The following is a 20,306-nucleotide window of genomic DNA, read 5'->3' as shown; positions in this document are numbered from 1 at the left end:
GCTCAAATACAAAGCCAGGCCAAAATTGCAAATCAGCTCCCAGGTATCAGTAACTGATACCAGGGATCATTTCCTTCAGTTAAGTTGTCCCACTGTAATTCCTGATTTATTGGGGGAAAAAATGGGTGCCCACAGTGTGCAGCTTTCGCCTGCAGTTTAGGAATTAGACTTATGAGATGTGAAGGTAAACGGTAAGTTTATGTGAACTGCCTTATCAAGATCTGTTTTTACTTTCTTACTGAGCAAAATAAAGGCTTAACACACAATCCCTTGAGGAGAACTACTTGACCATCAGAAGATCCCATCTGCAAAGGGAAAGAGGGAAAAAAAAAGCATCAGCTAATCTCAGATTCCACAGAAAATGTCAGTGTTGGCAGTTTATAAAGCAGGGGTTTTTTTTCTCTCAGTATCAACACAGAACACTGCATCTCTGAGTAAATGTGAGATAACATGAGTTTATCTGGCAGTGTCATCATTTTTCATGTAAAAAAAGCATGGAGACATTTTGCCTTCTCAGAAATAAAAGCACTAACCAAATCCTAGCAGTTATGTTTGTCTTCCATTTTAAAATTTCTTTCATTTTGCATTTTGGTTCCAGTTTGTGTGTGTATCCTTTTGGACACTGTATACCTACAACAGAGAGCTGGTTTACCCCAAAAGCCTCGATGGAGTCATCCCGCTCTGGCTAAATCATGCTATGGTGAGTAAGAAACACCTCAGCCTCTTGCAGAGAAAAGGGAGACTTTGCAAAGTGTGCCCCACCACTGCATTGTGCCGTTTTCCAGAAGGGCTTCACAGCTTTTCCGTTCTCACCTCCTCCTTGCTGCTTATCTGAATCTGATGTTGAGCTGTACGCAGCAATCAGATGCATGTGCTTGAAGCTGCCTCAAGAAGCGTTTTAGCACACAAGGAGCGTCAGCTAATCGGTGCTTGTCAAACCTCTGAAGTCAATGAAATGATGTGTAGTCATAAGGAAAGAAAATCTCACTTATTGTAGCTCAAAAAAGAAATTGTGTCTGCTAACTTAAGTCTCTGAAATACAAAATGGCTGTGAATGTAACAAAGCAGCCCCTCATTTTTAAAAAAGGTGAAATAACAAAAGAGAATCTGACAGCTCTACAGCTAATAAGCTAATGTGTGCACAGCTTTGAATAGCTGGATTGCAATGATTGTTTACAGATTTTCTATAAATACTTTCCAGATTTCTCGTTCATTTGCTCTGGCCGTTTTTATGATGTGTTGAATAATCACATATTTCTCATCAGTCAAGTGAAAGGAGGCTGACAGTAACATGGAAACTGTGGGTGGATTGCAAGGTCAGGGAGGCCTCGTGGGACGAATGCGAAGTGGGAGAGAAGGGAGAGGTTCAGCTCTAGGCTGAATCAGAGAAGCCAAAAAGTATGAAATAATCACATAGAAGACTCATTTCTCTCCAGACTTCATTTCTTAAGAACAGTGCCTTGCCATCCACTGCAGTGGATGTACCCAGTAAGTGTTGAAGGTAAATCTGGGAGGGTTTGGGGTGTCTGGCTGAGGACAGCTCAAGGTTTGAGCAGCCCCTTGATTTAGACAGGTGCATTCAGAGTCGCGTGACTGGAATTCAAACACACAGAGGCATGTCCGCATTGCTGATACCCGAGTGGTGAACCACAGCCATCATGCACTTTTAACCTCATCACCTGCTCTCTGTCCACCAATTCATTTCCACCAGGACCTTTCTGTGGCTGTCCAAACCTTTGCACAGGTGCAAAAGGGTTCTGCTCTTTCTGAAAACCATCATCCACCAAAATGAAAGATTCTTTATGTCCTCAGCATCATGCTCGTTTCAGGTCCGGGATTTAGTATGGGGAACTGGTTTAAAATCCTCACAGTGGTGGAGGTGCTGAGCAAGGGGGGAGGGGGGAGTAGCACAAAGTGAAGCTCAGAGAAGATAGGCTTTGCTGCTTGTTTTAATCCTGGCTCACAGCTGAGAATTTGCCCTTTCCATTTCCACATTTGTTTATGACATCGGAAGGTTGAGAGGTGTCAGGGCATACATTTTTATTTCATGTGCAAGAACTCTTTTCAGGAACCCCTCAAACATATCAGTTATAACATCTTCTTACCTTACCTACATCTACATTTCATAACAGAATCATTTTGACTACAATAAAAAGCTTTTCTGTATCAGAAGTGTCAAAAACAGGTGTTAAAAAGGAAAAACACATAAAGCAAACCTCTATCACAACCTGATATTTTATTTCTGAAGCTCTTAATACACTGCAGACATCTTGTGCTTGACAGTTCCTGGGTAGGAAATTTTCCTTCCAGTCACTATCAAGCATAAAACATCTGCCACCAGCGTAGACTGATCCCTGCTATTGACAATATCGTTGTGTTTTAGAACACCGTCCAACAGGTGCCTTCAGGCTTAGCTGAGGCATTTTCTTCTTCCAACACAAAATATCTGCTGGAGACATTAAGGAGATCCAGGGACACTTTAAGGGACAATCTCCAAGTTCTGATTGCCAAGCAGACGCTTTTTCTTTGGGTTCCTTTCCTTGCATATTGCTGTTCCATTATGGCTCTGAGATTACAGGCATTTCATGGCAGATTGAAGCAGCATGTAGCTGGCTTTGGAGGAGAAAGACATGGGTGTATCAGTAGTAACCATCAGTGCCATATCATTTGCAGTGGGAGTACTTTTTTTTTAAATCTCAGTCTATTTTAATGTTGTACATAGAGAAAGCATATGTTGTTATGTAACTGGAGAGTGAGCCTAAAAAATAACCATGCAAACCCACTTCAGGAATATTGAGCTCCTTGGCTTTGTAGTGATGCTGCAGCACCTTCCTTGCAGAAATGAATAACAATTTTTTTCCTCACATGAACTGCTCTTACAATGGGAAAAAGTCATTGTTGCCTACCTGCTAGCCCAGAGTTGCAGAGTGAGCACTACAATTTAGCCATGTTTTTGCACTCTGAACAGAAACATTTTGTTTTGCAGATGGGATGGTTAATGTAGAAAGGAAGTTTGCTCATAGTTGAAGGAGACCAAATATTCCAGAGTATCTAGGTTTCTCTCTTTGCTTTTCTACTGAGTTTAACCCAAAAGCTGGGCTTCAGTTTCCACTTCTCTTTGCCTGGGATAATTATGTTTTACCATCTTTAAACCTTGACCTTCGGGGATGAAAAAAATCCACTCTACTTATGTCTCAAGCACAACTATTTTATTTGAACAAGATTTTTGAAGTGGAAGATGGCTGAGACAAAAGATACACCGGCCAATTCATCAAGTGAATTTGTTTATTTCTTTCCCAGTCATCGCTTTTCAAGCAACATCTGGATACTCTCCAGAAGGAGACTAACTGCTGGAGACAGCTTGGATTAAACCATGTGCATGTATTATTCAACTTAATGGCAGTATTGGGGAACACTACACTTTGAAAGGTCTGACAGAATTGAATGCTAAATAAAGTGGGCCACTGGTGGGTCAGAAGAGATAACTCAAAAACATTTTTGATCTATAACAAAAGATACATATAAATGTTGAGCAGATGTGTTCACAAAAATAGAAATGGTACAATTGTGTTTTGTAAAAGAAGATTTATATTTTCAGTCTGTTGGCACAGTTTTCTTTATTTTCAGACTGCAGCTAAGTTGAGTTTGGCCACCTCTTTTTCTAATTTACCCTGTAGCTGTGTTACGCTTTCACCTTTACAAAAACCAGCATTTTAGTTCCATGGGCACTCTACTGACACATGGCTATGAGTTGTGCATGTTCAGAAGATATTGTAAGCTATAAAGCTGACAATAGACAAGGAAGGAAGGTAAATGGAAGCTCGGAAGAAACATCTCTTACCTGGCAGACTTTCAGCAAAGATGACAACAAATTCCCCATTGCCTGAGCTTCTGAAGCTCCTTTGCACTTTGCCCTGTTGTGGCTAAGCTGTACCTGAAAATAAAAAACGAAAACGTAAGGGAGTGAGAGAACAAGCAAGGTACACACAAGTAATTTTCCTTCACTGAAGCAGGCCACTGATGCCTTGACAGTAGGAGTACCAGCAGGACTCACTATGTCCCCTCTCATCTTGGATCTTCTTGGTATGTACAAGCTGCTTGTGTTCTGCCTACCTAGCTATACCTCACCTTCCCCAGTGTGGGCACATCTACATCAACAGAAATGGTATTTTGGATCAGTGTGATTTACATCCATCTGGAAAAAATGTAAGTTATGTAAATATAAGTTACTCTTACCCTCATGTGAGGGTATCTGTGTCAAGGATTACATCTTACTACAGCTATTTCAGGAAGCTGCTGCGTCACTAACCAAAAAAGGGGGCGTAAATTCAGTTTGTAGGGCAGAACCCTTTTGTCCAGGCCACTCTAACTTGACTCCTACTCCAAGTGTGTACACAAGAACAACCTCAGGTTCATCTTTGGCCATCTTAAACAATTCTCTTTGCAAGCGTTATTTAATGCTTAATAATTCTTGCATATTTACACAAGGGAGAAACATTTCCATTTGTTTGCATTTCACAGTATCTCAATTTTAAGCTGTCTGGCAACTATGGACATTCACAGGCTGCCAATTACATTCAGCTTTTGGCAAAAGAAGAAGAATGTGTGTGTGAGGAATATGGCACACAAAATTAATCACCCCACACATTCAAGAGCAAAGATGCTTAGCTTTTCCCAGCACTACACAGATTTTTTTGAAGTTTCCATTTTTGTTGACATAAGCCCATTTCCTCAGGGAGAAAGTATGTGTTTCACAGACAAATGTTATGGCAGGGAATCCTCCCGGGCTGCTGCTACCCCAGCGTGCACAGGTGCAGTCCCCGTAACCCTCCCTGCACAGGAACAGCTGGAGAAAAATATTCCACAGCAAAGGATGTATCACTTCAGTCTCATGTCAGCCTCCAGCTGCAACATCAGTTTCTTAGACTACATATCTAATGTCAGGGAGAAAGGCGATTAAAATTCTGGCATTGACATTGAGACAAAACATTTGCTAGTAAGCAATAGGATATTCAGCCAGGGCCTTATTCCCAAAAATGCATGTGTGCAGGCAAGAAAATATCTCTGAAGCTCTTTTACCTTTGATCATACAATTGGTCTAATGTTTCATCCATTTTTCACTATAATGTTCCCAAACTACCTACACGTCTAAGAAAAAAATTATGTTGCTTTGCAGGTGAGAATGAATGGATCTGGAAAGGGCAGAAACAGGTAGTAGCTGATGGTTCAGAGAGGAATGCTGCTGGAATTAAATTGAGCAATAGCTTCCCCACTAATCTGCTACACACCTGCTCAGTAACAGGACTCCCTGTGCCTCCTGCTCTATCCATAAAATAAATCCGTGGTTCCCTGAAAATGCACTGATGGTTGGAAACACAAAAGACATGTAGCAACCCTAAGAGAGAATTATATCTTCAACTAAACATGGCAAGGTACTAGTTAAAGAAGTAAAATGAACAATAAAGCTTAAGCCCCTTCCACCCTGAAAAATGAAGAGAGGTTAAGGGAAGAAGAAAAATGTATAGGGAAAGATTGCAAAAGAAAATTTTGAAGGAGGCATTTGAACACAGATAAAATAATAGCAAAATAAATCAAAAGAGGGAATTAGTTCCAAAATTAAGCCAAGAAAGTAGAGACCATACAGAGATTTGGAAAATTATGAGTATAAAAACTAAACAGAGGTTATGGTGACAGGAAGCCGTTTAGTTTTATTATGCTCAGATAACACAGGCTGTAATTGTTCATGAAAGCATCCAACTGAAGGAAATTTCCATAGACAAGGGGACATTTTCCAACAAAGAACTGAGTATCTGAGTAGACACCTCAAGGGACATCCAATGAACACTGGCTTATGAGCCTCATAAGGCAACACCAAAGTGGGTTTTTCCTTTTACTTTGCAGTAACATACCGATGGGGAAGAGAGAAGCATGAGTATTGGCCACAACTGCTTGTCAGCACACAGGCTCTGCGGGGAATTGGTCTGAAAGGAGAAGCACAGGCAGTTTTTCAAAAGCACTTGATGGTCTCCAACTGTGCCCAGTGGAGTTTAGTTTGGCCAGTGGTAACTGTTTGTGAAAAGATTCCTCCCTGAAGTCTCACATGTTAATGGAAAGCAGACATGGAGGGTATGTAAATGCAGACGAATTAGAAACAAACAGCTCTGGTCAAGCGAGGCATCATTTCCTCTGCTCCAGAGTCAAACAAGGTCACACCGAGTCAGCTGCGACACACGCGTCAGGAGCACCAGTGATCTCAGCAGCTCTGGGGAGACTTTTCATGGGCTCAAAGCTCAGCCCAGGCTGGAGCCTGCAGCTGAGCACAAACTCTACCCAACCCTGCCTTCTCAGCCCCAGGAAGCTCGCTCTTACTTGAATTCTCAACGGTGAAATGAGGATATAGCATTAAATAAATACAGGAATTACTCAAAATATGGGAAGTAAAAATTCCATATCGTCTTAGCAAACACTGGAAATAATATTCAGAGAGGACTATTTATCTCAGCTTAAACTCATGAACCTGAAATGTATCCTGGGAAACATTCAACACAGGGTAGGAAACAAAAAGTAAAGAAGCAGGGGAATGTTCTTGTCCGCAGGAGAAAAGTTAACGTGCCAATATTTGAGATAAAGTTCAGAATATGTTTAAGAAACATTCTTCCCGCTGTATTCATATGCCAGAGTTTGTATGAGCAACAAAAATAAATTTGTAATTTTATAACTAGTTCAGTTTCACCTGAGTTTTTCAGGAAAGAAGCAAAGAAACTAAAACCAAATGGAAAATCACAATGACTACCAAAAAGAGACACAAAGGATTTTAAAATGGAATGTTTGGAAGCAGAATTTAGGCTAAAAGTGTGATTAGTTAGCTAAATGTCTGTGATAATTTTGAAAGTCCCATCACTTTTATCTCTTCACTCAAGGAAGAAATTTTAAAAATTCTGCTCTTGCAAAATTTGTAAGCTGAAAGCTTTCCTCAACAAACAGAGGTTGTTAGACAAATAAATACATTAATATTTCAAAGAACGTAAAAAATAAGTACCAACAGGATCCTTGCCAAGAATAGGGAAAAGCTCTCTGATTCAGTTTGGTTCATAGATAGCCTGATCAGTACACACAGCTATTGTTTTAGCCTGTTTTCCTTATCTTGGAGTGAAATAGGTGGGGTTTTTTTCCCCTCCCTCTGTGATAATTATTTTTGACAGTTTCACTGTTTATATGTGAAACTGAGAAACTGTTAATTGAAATAAAAAATGAGTCACTGTTTCCAGCAAGTTTTGCCAATGTTTTGATCTGTGTCAATCTGAGCTTAATAATTAAAGTTTTCTTTAAAGGAAGAGGCAAAACTGTATATTTTAATTTGGCCCCATACAGATACTGTGCTCCTCAGACATACGTCAGTTTAAGAATATGAAATGCTGCTAAGTAGGACTGAAAATATATTTAATGACTATGCACCAGAGACCTACAGTTAAAAATAATGCAGATGAGAAAATACATCTTTTTTTTATCCTTCCTTTTTTTTTTTTTTTTTTTTAGAAAGGGATATGAGAAGCCTTTATAGCCTTTCAGCAGATCTGATTACCATGATATATGCTCTATCACTAATGATGTTGCCAAAGTCAACGTCTCTGGGCTGTGAGAGGGAAATCATGTGGAAAGCCAATTGTGTGTCGTAGGCGAGGGGCAGGCTCTGCGCCCTGTAGCCATCCACACATTCCCCTGGTGTCTGCTCTACAAACACTCATCTGCTGTCATAAACTTGCTTGGGTATTGCATAGGAATTCCTCTGTGATTTTACTGTTAATGCACAAATTTGGCTTGGCAGAAATAGGCTCTGGGATAGCAGAAGTGTGAGGAAAGATTTTCCCACATGTTTACAAGCCTGGGCTGTACATGAGAAGGAATTGGGGGGCAGAGGGATAAATGAAAATAAAAACGCCTTTATATCCACAAAGGAAAAATAATAATTTTTTTTTAATTGTCCTGGGGGTGCTTGAGGAAGCTGAGAACTGTTGCAGAAATCTGTCTCAAGAAGGCATTTTCACAGCAAATTTAAATGACTCTACAAAAAAACCCCACATCTAGTTAATATACTTGGCAAAATATATTTTAAAAGATGCAATTATTTGAACAGAAACACAGCACACAGTCATGGGCCAGTGACATCACTGGACTTGGGAAGAGAGAAGCTTGCAGCTTTCCTATGCCACAACAAATTTCTTTCTTTGTTTTTTGATGGTTTTTTTTTTTTGCATTTGTTTTTCCAAATCAGTATAGCTCCAAGAACTTTAAGAAACTATTTGCAAAACAAGAGGCAGATAGTCCGACTCCTGAATGCTCTTGCTGTCCTTAGACATGGAAAGACTCTTACAAGCAGTGGAAAGATCACTGAATCAAGAATAGCAGAAATTTCAACCTACCCCTTCCACTAAACTCCTGGCTGTTCCCAAAAGCAGGCAAATTTTCCAGTTTTGCCAGTAACTTTCAAGCTTCTATTGATTTATAAGCTCCCAAGTGTTTTCTCTAACTCCGACATAAGTGGAGGAGCCTGACAAAAATGAGTAGTAAAGCACATCAGCCTTTTGTAAACCAGCACAGACTACAAAGCAGATCTCCCAGCAATCTGTTGCAGGCAGTACCAGCCCGCTGCTCAGCAGCAGTGCCGATGCACGGCGTGTTTGAGCAGCAGGCTGCCCCTCACGCCCCCAGCCTCTCCCTGTGACTGTGTCCTGCTGTCCACACGTTGTCTGTGGGCTGCTGGAGCATGTGTGCTTCCCAGCATGAAGCTGCATCTCTCCTGTGGGACACTGAGCCACTCACCCCAGGTCAGGGACAAGATGGACATGGAACATTCGCCCATCACAGCCATCACTGCATCAATCTCTTAGGCCTTTGAAACTTCTCATTTTCCTCTCCTCTCTAGATGCAACAACACATTCAGTGCATTCACAGGTTCTGTGCCTGCCTTTGGGCTGCTTCACTGTTCATACTTTCTGGCTCTTTGTACTGTTCTTTCCTGGGCACGCTCCAAAATACCTGTCAAAATGAGGTGCTCTAAATCAGCGTGCCCGCCAAAGGCTTAGGCTAAAGCCTAAAAATGAGGACAAGGTGTAGGTTTTCCACCACTGCTGCCTTGCCATGGGCATTTTGGGATTTGTTCAAGGACAAACTATTGTTCAACTATGGAAAATAAACTCTTTTAACTGTTTTTCAAAGCAGCTTAGCACATAGATTTCTGACTGAAAGAAGTTACAGGGATTACATATGAAAACTGTGTGCACTGAAGATATTTTTCTGGTTAAATGAATTCAGGAATCACTTGTACTGATATGAGACTTCTGCAATCAACCAAGCATGTTGTAGAGCTGAAGAATATCTTTGTGAAACAGAACAGAAGAAAAGAACAGTGTCAATTACTGAAAGGAACTGGAACATAAAAGAAATATTTTCTATCTCTTTTCTCTGAAAAATGAATAACTGAGATGGAATGGTTATTTTGATGGAAGGATAGCCAAGTATGAATTGCAGCTCCTGGTTTTGGTAGGAGGGATGAGGAAGGACACTCAGCTTCCAGGTCACTTGGAAGCAGCAGACAAAAATGGATGTCTATCTCTTAAACAAATAGCTAAGTGCATGCATGCTGTTTGTAGCTCACAGTGCATTTAAAGAAATTAATGGGTATTTTTTACAACCTCTAGCATAAATGCAAGGCAACAAAACTTTGACACTGTATTACCATATCAGATACTGACCACAGTTTCTGAAAAACATGTACATTTAAAATGTTAGAACCATTTATCTGGGACAAGAGGAATCTTTATACCATACCCCCAGCACGTTATGCCTTTAGGGAGAAAGACAAAAAATATCCTGAGTTTGACATTTTTTTCTATTTAAAACTCTATCTTTCTTTCTCTGTTGCCCTTCTTCCATACCTCCCCCATCTACCTATGAAACCATTTACTTAATTACCAGGAAATTAAGCAACTAATCAGCTACAGTTGTTACAATAGTTTTTCTCCTGATGCATTTCATTGACTGTTTTGCTTTGTTGCTCCCCAACATTGTTTAAGCCATCTGTCCTAGGTAGTGCAATTCAATTCCTTGCTTGCACAAGGAATACAAAATTTTCAGTGGGGAAATTTCACCTAGGCAGATTATTTTCTAAAATTGTTTCAAATCAGTCAAAAATTTGAGGCATTAGCATCCCATGAATCCCTGTATTGTCCATTTAACATCTGAGCCCAGAAGGCTTTCTGCTGTGCTCTCAGCATCCCCTTGGTGAGGAGCATCCCTCTTGGAGGCAGCTCCTCACCACAAAACAGTCAGTGCCACCAAACTGTCTGCCCAGAGCTGAAAATCCTCCATGCTCAGACAGTTATCATTAAAGCTCTTGAAACTGAAGCTGCAATTCAAACTCTTCAACAAGAAAAAAAAAAAAAAAAAAGAAAAAGAAGAAAAACACATTTCTCCATCAATTTAACTCCTTTCTGATTCTGGTATAAGCTTGCTTGAAGTTTCTTCATCCCCTTCAATCACAGCTAACTGAAGTCTCCTGTATGTTTACAACCCCATTTTTCCATTTACAAAGGGAAGCACAACACACTGGGATTGCACTGGAGCAAGTAATAAATGATACTATATAAAGTACAATAATGACTAGAAGAGAACATGAAGGCAATTCAGCAATTACTCAGTGAGTTCAAGGAGCATTCCTCTGACATCCTCAACTGCACATAATGATAGAGCTCAATATCTTTTGTACCGTAATAGGAATTATAAAAAAAATTCTTGCATTACAAAATGCAGGGAGAGCTCACCTATTATAAACATAGACCGTGCTACAGGCAAGGCTCATTTTTATATCTTATTAACAAGAAAATTTTGGGGCTTATTACTCTAGGGGTACTTCATTGTAAAAAATGAAGTATGCGCATTTGTATACAATTATTCTCAGTATTGTTAAATAATTCTTTGCTTCTGAGCAGGTGCCTGAACTTTATGATCAGCAATGACTGAAGGCAAGGCACTGTGATCTGTCAGTGACAGAGTCTCTTTTTTCCCCAGCACACGGCTGTATTGCCATTTGCTCTCCTGGAACTCCTTGCCTTGCCGCATCGTTACCCAGCAAAGAAGAAGGGATTGATCCTACTGGGATTTGTCGCTTTTCTGTATATCAGTTGGTAAGAATTTAAGTATTTTTTCTCCAAGTAATCTACTTTTCAAAATAAGGCCAAATGCTGTACTTTCGACCAAAATTTCTCCACAGTCTTTTCTGTGGAGAAATCATTTAAACTTCAGCTGAGACCCATGAAAACTATTTCCAAACATAAGCGAGGCAGGTTTCTTCAAACACAGTATAGATCTTGAGACCTTACAGTGGCTCCTGCTCTTGTAAGGCCTCTTAAAGGAAAGTAACTAAACAGCCATAAATTCAGGGATAATTCGAGTAATTTCTTTTGGGCTGGAGTTTTTACTTCTACTGGTACCATCAAATTTACCTCCACTCACTGTCCTGCTTGCTGCAAAACCAGAAAATCTCAAAAGGTCTGGGGGTCATGGGAGCAGGAGAGAAGTAAAACTCAGTTCAGTGTTTGGCAAGGACACGTGGCTGGTTTTAGAAACTTGAGACAGAAAATGATACTCTGAGCCAGGTGCAAACTGGTGGGTAGCGAGGAGACATCCACCCACCACCACCTCCCACTCCACCAGTGGACACTGCCCACATTTCCAGCAATGCATCCATTGATCTCCAGCCTGTTGGAGAATGATACTGAGAAAATAAACTATATCTAATCAGCACCTCTCACAGCTCATAGCCATCTGTCCACCTGCTGTGTGTGTGTCATGCACCCCTGGAGTGGGTTTGCTCATTGCATCCTGGCTGCAGTGCTGGGATATGGAGGCACTGCCACCCCATGTAACTATGGGCAGCTGCCAACACCTCAAAGCTCTCAGAGGATGCTTTTTATTGAGACTCAACTCAGGAAGAAGGCTGTATAATTTCAGGGTATTATACAACTTTCCAGAGCTGAGGAAACATCCAGACTGAGGTGGAGAATATAGAGCATGTGTATTACAAGAGGATACTGGTCAGTGAGGAAGCCACTTGTCTTCATGCAAAGGTTTCTGAGAAGTCACTGGAACTAAGAGGAAACCCATCCTTTGCATTCCTACTCACCAATTCTCACTCTCATCTAGACACCATCTTCAGCCCAGTGAGTGAAAATCTGAAATAGAAAATAAACTGTTCAGATGAAACACTGGACTGACTTGAAGCCCATCAGTGGCTGTGGAAACAGGGGACTTCACTGATACATTACATAAGCAAATTAGGAGCCATTTATTCTAATCCTGCCCAGAGCCTAATAGGATTACGACCGTGGCTTCCTAAATTCCTTTCTATGTTCTGATTCACCCCATTGCTTAATGCCAGCTTTGTTTTGCTTGTCTTATGACAACATTTGGGTTTTACTGTCTTTGAGACCAGACTGCCCTTACAGCCATGTGAGCCATGCTTTCCCCTAAAATCCCTATCAGCTGAGCAGTTTCATCCTTCAGGAGACATGGCTCATATCAGGACCTGAATCTACACCAAAGAATGAAGATCAACACAAGCATCAACACATTGGAGCCCTCCCAGTATCTTCTATGAGCTGGTGCTGCATTGTGTTTCCAGGGTCCTGAGTGGAATGTGATCCCTTAGAGTGCTTGTTCCCTGTGTGCCAGGGCCCTGATGAGTGGATAAAAGATGTTAGAATGTCAATACAGTTTTCAAATCAGCAAGGAACCTCCTGCCTGCTTTCTTTTTGCCTCTACTTCGTGGTTCCCTGCAAACCACAGACAACAGCTTTCAACCAACAGAAAAAATTTCTGGCCCGTGCACTGAAATCTCAACACATGTACATATTTTACTGTTGGTGCTACAACCTGGTGTTTTAATAGCCCCATTTGGGCACCATATGTTTCACAAGCAACAGAGTCCTTGCTCCAAGCCTCTCCTTGGACTGTCACTGCCATCGCTGCAGCGCCAATGGGCTGAGAAGTGACTGGTCCCTCCAAGGCAGCAGAGAAACTGAGCAGCCGCTTACACCTCGCAGCAGACACCTGCCTCTGAGCAGGGTGGCACTGTGGCTTTGAACAGTCATTTATTTGGGTTTGGAAATACAGGTTGGAGTGCTTCATATGAGAGACACCAGCTGGCCAAATTGCATGAAGATAACCTAGTTCCTCATTATATAAAAGAAAGGTGGTTGTCACTCTCTGTTTTACTGTTGGAGCTACAATATGAAAAGAGGAGTCCTGTGCAGTGAAGAACACATGCTGACATTTGCACTCCACTTAGCACTTGGAATTCAGTGTTTCTGCTCAGCCTCTCAGGGGCCTTTCCTGCAGGCTTTTCTTTCTTTTTTTTTCTTTTTAAATTACTTAGGTGTTTCACAGCTCTGTTTGTTAGATGAAAAAATCTTGAATCATAAAAATTAATCCCTACATTTAAATATTTCCATGCTCAGTCCAGACAGCTCTACTATCAATCCCCTCCATTGCTCCACTCTATCCCTCAGGTGATGATAGTAAATCTTTATTTACAAGCAAGACAAAACCACCTTTTTATGCTCCACTTCTTCCTTTTTTTTACTAGAGAAAGGAAGAAGCATCCTTTCAGCCTTTTTTTCCCTCCTTACCATTCTCCCATTCCTCAGTGTCATGACACAGTTTCAGGATAGTGTGGCAGCCCATTTGCCACTTCTCTTTGAGGCATGATGCTCAGTAGCAGGATGGGTGACATCAGAAAAAATTGCAATTGTGTTCCTGTGTTAGCACTAGTGGTGGAAAGTAGGGCATAATACTCAGATATGTTTTTTTAAATGAAGAATCAAACTTTTTAGGACCATTTGGACCCAAAAGTTTGTTTTAGGGAAGTACTGTCCTTGTTAAAATGGCACATCCTGATAACAATCAATGAAGACATACCCTATTTCTTAAATTCTTTACATAATCAATACAAATATAAATAATTTTATTCACAAAAAGTATTGACAAAAAAGCATTTTTCCTATACTTAAGATATATAAAGATCACTTCTATATTCTTTAGTTCAGACATTCTCTATTAACCACTCAAATGAGCCATAAACAATGAACATATTACCAGCAAAATGACAGCCACTACAAGATATTTTCTGAGAGAATAAAAAAAGGCAGAAAGAGAGGGCACAATTAGAAGAAAAGAAACCCTATAAAGCAGGCATATTAATCTTCTTTCCTTACCAAACAATGCTTTGCACACAGTTCTGGCACAAAAGGGTGAAGCAGCCACATCTGTTTCTCACCTAGCCATTCTTCTTCTTTTCCTCCTCTTACAAAAGAAAAGCTGCTGGAGAATTCCCCTTGCCCTTTCACCTCCTAAAAACTACTTTCCAGTCCTCAAAACAGTGCTCAACAGCAGAAGGATTGGGACAGGCAGGAACAGCTCTGTGTCCCCACAGACTCTAGGGATCTGGATAGGGGCTGAAATGCCCTCTTTGGATGCAACTATCTAAAGAGCAAACATATGTGAGAGCTTATCTGAATAAGCTTCACTAGCATAGCCAAGTGCACATCCCTGTTCCTGAGCATTTTGCTATTTTACTGTGCTTTTACTGCTGTTAATAGCCAATGCCACCAGGGTGACAGAAAAATATTGTGTGCATTTCAACCTGCATGAAACCCATCTAATTTAGCACTGGCTCAAGTGTGCTTCACAGCAAATAGCCCAAGTGCCGAGCAGATATATTGACAGCCGAGCTAATTTTCTCTGTATCAAGCCTGCTTTGATAACTCAGCCCCTCAGGAGCTGGAAATTTTGAAGTGGTTCTTCTAATTGAATGGCCCTAACTGAAGGTAAATTCTCTCCTTCCTTGCCTAGGGTCCTGTGGATTTATTCTGTAACAGGAGAGTGGGTATATCCTCTCTTTGCTTTGTTCAGCCCCCCTGGACTAGCAGCCTTTTTTGCCGGTAGCCTTGCCATCATCGTCACCTTCTACAACTTCGGAGAGTTCCTCAACCGTATGATATGGGGTCAGTCCAAGTTTTCTTCATTACTTCTATGCATATGAAAAAAATACCCCTGAAATGAACTGCTGTGGTTGCCCAGGCAGGCAGGAAGAGGAAGGGGGCATGAGTACACTGGGGAAGGTGTTGGGATGGTGGCACTTGGGTGTCACGATGTCATTGTTGTGTCCCACCCGCATGCTAACAAATAGAGAACAGACTGGAGCAAGGATTCCAACCCTACCAGACAAAGGTTGGACCAGCTTCCTCTAATTTGGGTCAAGAAGCACCTCTTACCAGCATAATCACTGGGTTTTCAATTTCTGCTCAAAGAAGGGTCCAGAGAAGCCACATGTCTTGGGCTAAAACTCTTACACCTGCATCACATGTTGTTTGTCAGACTAGGGATTAGCAGCGTTTACTGCAAATTTACAGGAATGCATTTGTGTATCCAAGGAAAAGCACTGCAGCAGCAGCTCCATGACTAAAACAGCACTTTGGAAACTTTTACAAACTGTTGAGAATTTTTCCCTTCTGCTTTAGTAGTGGTATGGCCAGTAGTGACCTAAAAAAAGTGAAAAGCAGCTTCCTTGGACATAATGGGCAGTTGGAGGGGGGAAAAAGCGTAGCTTAGGAGAGCATATTTAACAAATGGAAGAAAGAGAGAACTGAGGAAGAACCTTTGGGGGTTTGGCATGGGATACTATTATTATTATTGTTGTTATTATTATTTCTGTCATTATTATTCCTTCTGGTTTCCTCTCCTTTTTCATTCAAGATTGAATTTTTGAGGATGAAATTTTTTCTGTCAGGAAAACATGTGTATTTTATTTAGGACAAATGTGGGAACATTTGCAATTTCTTAAACTAGCTTTCTGATTAAAGAAAAAAACACTGCAAAAACACCTCTGAAAATAAATAAGACAACCTCCCTCTGTTCTCAGGGAACATTTGATGCATAATCCATTTTGCAAAGTCTCACATGCCTGTCAAGCCAAAGTAGAGTGTCTGTAGCTAGTCTCTCACCATCCATACTCAGCTACCTAAAAGCAGCAGATTGGCTTTCAAATGTGCTGAATAACCAACTTCACCGGTTGCTACCTTTGCAAACAAGATGCTCGCTCTACATAACCATGTTTGGAGATTTTGGCCACATTCTATTCTGCAAAAGCATCATATGAGATGAGGATTGCTGGTAAATGAAAACAGATCTGCAGCCTTTCTCTACTAGCTCTGGTTTAAGAGGCTTCACATATAAATAGTAACTACTGCTAATCAAAGACTGCACCATCACCACATGATGGCATAAGTCTTTATATGAGATATCTGATATATTTATGTATCAGATTTTTTTCATCACTGAGTACATATTAGTAATTTTAGGGCTAGGGTATGCCTGCTGCATAAGCTGGAGATAATCAGAATTAAAAATAATTTAATTTCCAATGTGTCAACTGATTGGACAAAATATTGTGCCAAGCAGAGATCAAATTAACTGCAAAAATTAGATGCATATTCAACAGCTGACTAAAGAAACTTGGGCAAGCACTCAACTTTACTGTGCACACAGAAAGGCTGAAAAGCACCCCAGTTGTGGTAGCATGAATGTAACCTCAGAGTATGTATATAAACAATACACAATATTCTCCATTGATATCTGGTGTGCTCTTGTGATCCCTGGAAGCCTCATCTGTGTGGTGGGTCTGCCTTTCCATGCACAGTTGCTTTTTTCCAAAGGAGCCACAAAATCCCTGCCTTAACAATTACATGGTGTTTTCATCCACGTGCAAGACACTCCCCTTGAGTTACAGTTCCTCATGTTGGTGCCAAGTGTTTTTACTGATCCACATCCCAGCTGTGTCCACCCAAGAGAAGAGTAGGACTTCCTTAAGCTGGTATCAATAATGAAGTCCCAATAAGCCTTGAAACATAGCCACAGGGAAGCTATTCCAAATTGCAGTGTGCCAGAGTTTTAATATATTCCCGACTGAGACAAATTTTTGGTTCAGCATTGCCAGAGAAAAAAAAGCTGCAAACTGAATGAAGATGTGATTCCAACATACCTTTTTTCCCAAATGGCTCCGTGTACTTTTTTTCATCCTACCCTTTCCTCTCTTTCCTTCCCATCACAATAAGGCAGAGGATGCAGTGGAAATGATCCTGCAGAAAAGAAAAAAAATACCAAGCAACCAATCAAAAAACATTCCCCACACCCCACAAGCAAAACAATCAGTGGTGGTAGAGGACAGACCTCTTCATCTTTCCATACTCTCCACTTTGCCCACCTTCTCTCTCCCTCAAAAGATAAAGTACATGGAAGGGCACTTTTGATCTCTCTTTTGCTTCCTCCTCATTCCCCAAAGGCTGTTTGGGTTACAGGTTAATACAGATGTCTATTAGGTTCTTATAGGCACATCTGAAAACACCTTGTCTAGTAACACCTGAAGCCACCAAAAAATTAGACCTGATGCTGGTGGGATCTGACAAGGCAGAGCTCTCTGGCTGGGCTGCTGGCACCAAGATTCTTCCCAGTGGAAAAAAATCTGAGGCTGTTGCTTCTTTTTATTTCTTTCCCACTCGAATGAAAAACAGCTCCCCAGAGGTGTTTATTCAAAGGTGCAAGAAGCATTAACAAACAGCTCCACCAGGGTGGCAAAGCCTGGCTCCCTCCTGGACTTACATCCTGTGGCAGACCATAGGCTGCTAATCAAGCTTGTTCTACAGCAAACCATGCTTCATATGGGCTCTTCCACACTCCCTTATAACTCCAGGCTATTATTATTTTTCCTAAAACCAGCTACATAAATATTTACTCTTTTTCACACTTAAAGGTGTATTTAGTTCCAACTTATTCCAAAGTCTGTAGATGGCAGTTTCCAGCTTCAAGCAAGTACGTGTTAAATCTACGTCCTGTGCTTGACTGAAAAGATGCAGAATCATTTCTGAGAGCTGGAAAATCTGGGCTGTAGAATAATATAACCTTTTTTTTCCTTTTCAGGATGCCAGACCCTAAATTCATTTTATTATTTATAGACAAACTGCTTCATACAGCATTGGAGGTTTTAAAAATGTATTATCTCTCATGCGCCTCTCCTCTCCCTCCCCTTGCACAGTTGGATTGGTGGTAACTAAGGCAACCCAGCTGCACAGCCTGAGAGGCACAGAAAATAGTACCAGTAATGACTTCTTTTTGTTTTAAATCCCAGAGTTTCTAGAGTACAAGACAATGTTGAGCAATAGAGAAACTCCAAAGAGGATAATTTGAAACAATGAGCTGATTCTTTTACTGCCATAAATTTACCTCAGCCAAGAACTTGGCTGCAGGGTCTGAGTACCAAAGATGAACCGTGTGATCGTTTCTCCCCTTCCTGATGGGTGAAAAACATCACACAGGCAACTGATCTCATGTTTCTTCGACCAGTCAAACTAGAATCCTCAAAAATAAAGCAAAGCAGTGCTTGCTTGGGGTTTGCTCTGTTTGGGACAATCAGATCCTTGGAGAAATTTGGATCAAAGTTCTCCACATCAGACAGAGCAACCTTTCAAATGAGGTCTCTTATCTAGAACTCACATTTGAAGATGGAGCACATTCATTTGTCTTCCATCTAACACATCTGAAAAAAACCCCCAAAATAACATTCATCAGCTGCTTCATTTCAATACTCTGAAATGCAGCTGGAGAGGAGCTATAGCTAGCAACAGCTACTTGCTCCAGCAGTGATTGAAAAGCCTCCTGATGTTTTTGCCTCTATTTGCAAGATTTTGTGGGCCCAAGGGTTCTCCCAGAGAAATGCTTATCCCCACATGGTGGAACTGTCCTTTGAGAGAGAAACAGGGGAGGAAAGGAGGCTGATTGCTGGAGTGGGAAGCAGCTGCAAGAGACCCAACCTAGGTGCTTGCTGTCCACTAGAAGGGAAAGCTTTGGCCAGCAGCAGGCTGAGGAACAGTCAGGGGAAAAACAAAAATTAAAGATATTATATTGCAAGGGGTAAGGCAGCTCAACAGGAATGAGAGCCATTGCTTTCAGGAAAAAGAGAAAACTTATGGTGGAATACCTTTCTCATGCTCAGTGCATAGATGGATGCACTCTTCCAGATCTTCTATGAGCTCTTAAATATCTTGGGAAGACATTGCTGAAACCTATTTACCTAAAGCTGAAATAAAGTTAAACAAAATTCTTCTCTCTAGCCTGTTTTTCCTCCTTTTTTTTGGAGTTCTTTTGCATTCAGCGCATTTTCCAGAATCATATAACATGTTTTCACAACTGATTATTTTCCCTGAGTTTTATTTTTGTATTTATGGGCTTTTGAAACCAAGCTCCCTTAATACCCTGTAGCCTTGGGAAATCCAGCCTATGTGACAGCTCACAAATCTGTGCAATACAAAGCAATACTATAATAAGATTGAATTCTTGATGCTGTCATTATTCTGAGCAGCTGTTGAGATTGCAGAAACCCGAATGGCAAATGAAGGGATGCAAAGGGCAACTGTGTGGGGCATGAAGCCATGCTACCATTGTACTGGTACAGGCTTATCAACAGCAGGTTTTGTATGAATGTTAAAATGCTGATGTTATTGTTCCAGACACAGGTTTCACCCTTCGTTATTGCAGTATCTAGGAGGGATTTTTAAACTGAGATTCCTTTCCAGAGGATTTGTTGTGTCATGCAAAGAATAAGAGTCTAGAGTCTATCTATTCCTTTCAGTGACCAAATTATGTTTATATCCATAATTTCCCTATATTGCCAATGATTAATGGAACTCAGATTTTACAGGATTTAAATCCCAGAGTTTGAAAACCAAATATGAGTATTTACTTTTGACTCATCCTCGTTGTACCACAAACCTGTGATGGCACATTTATGTCCTTCATATTTGTCACTCCCAAAAGCTGCAGTTTATCCCTCAGGCAGAGATGATTGACTGTGTAAAGGAAACTTGCACTATTTGTCACAGGTCCTATTTTTGGTGATAAGTCTATCTGGCAATCCACTGGAGGCAGACTGGATCAGAACCTCTCACAAACCAGAGCTTACAAATTCATCAGTGGAGGCCAGACATTACGAAGTACTGGTTAACACGCTGGTCCTGGCCTGTCAGGCTATTTTCTTTTTTTGTGGTTTGGATATTTTCCCCTCACCCATAAATATCCATTTGGTCAGTACATACCAATACAACACAGCAATTAGTGTTTCAGAGCCTCTGAGGTCCATGGACAAGGAAAGATCATTTAAAGGAGAGTTTCCTATGAATGAATAGGAGGGGAAGAAGAGA

The 20,306-nt window shown here is 40.9% G+C and overlaps 1 protein-coding gene across 1 annotated transcript in view; it reads left to right on the top strand.

Moving 5' to 3' along the window:
• The window catches only part of ADTRP (androgen dependent TFPI regulating protein), a 30,458-nt gene that overhangs the window by 8,532 nt on the left and 1,620 nt on the right, over positions 1-20,306 (top strand). Inside the window, exons 3-5 of the mRNA XM_054285167.1 lie at positions 599-700; positions 11,068-11,183; positions 14,908-15,059. Coding sequence (XP_054141142.1) covers positions 599-700; positions 11,068-11,183; positions 14,908-15,059 — 370 coding nt within the window. The remainder of the gene's footprint in view (positions 1-598; positions 701-11,067; positions 11,184-14,907; positions 15,060-20,306) is intronic.

Source organism: Melozone crissalis, unplaced genomic scaffold (genome assembly GCF_028551555.1).
Source record: "Melozone crissalis strain CALT ecotype California unplaced genomic scaffold, PUWL_Pcris_2 ptg000042l_1, whole genome shotgun sequence".
Taxonomy (NCBI): domain Eukaryota; kingdom Metazoa; phylum Chordata; class Aves; order Passeriformes; family Passerellidae; genus Melozone; species Melozone crissalis.
Note: the sequence above shows the minus strand (reverse complement) of the source record. Positions and strands in the feature narration are given on the sequence as shown.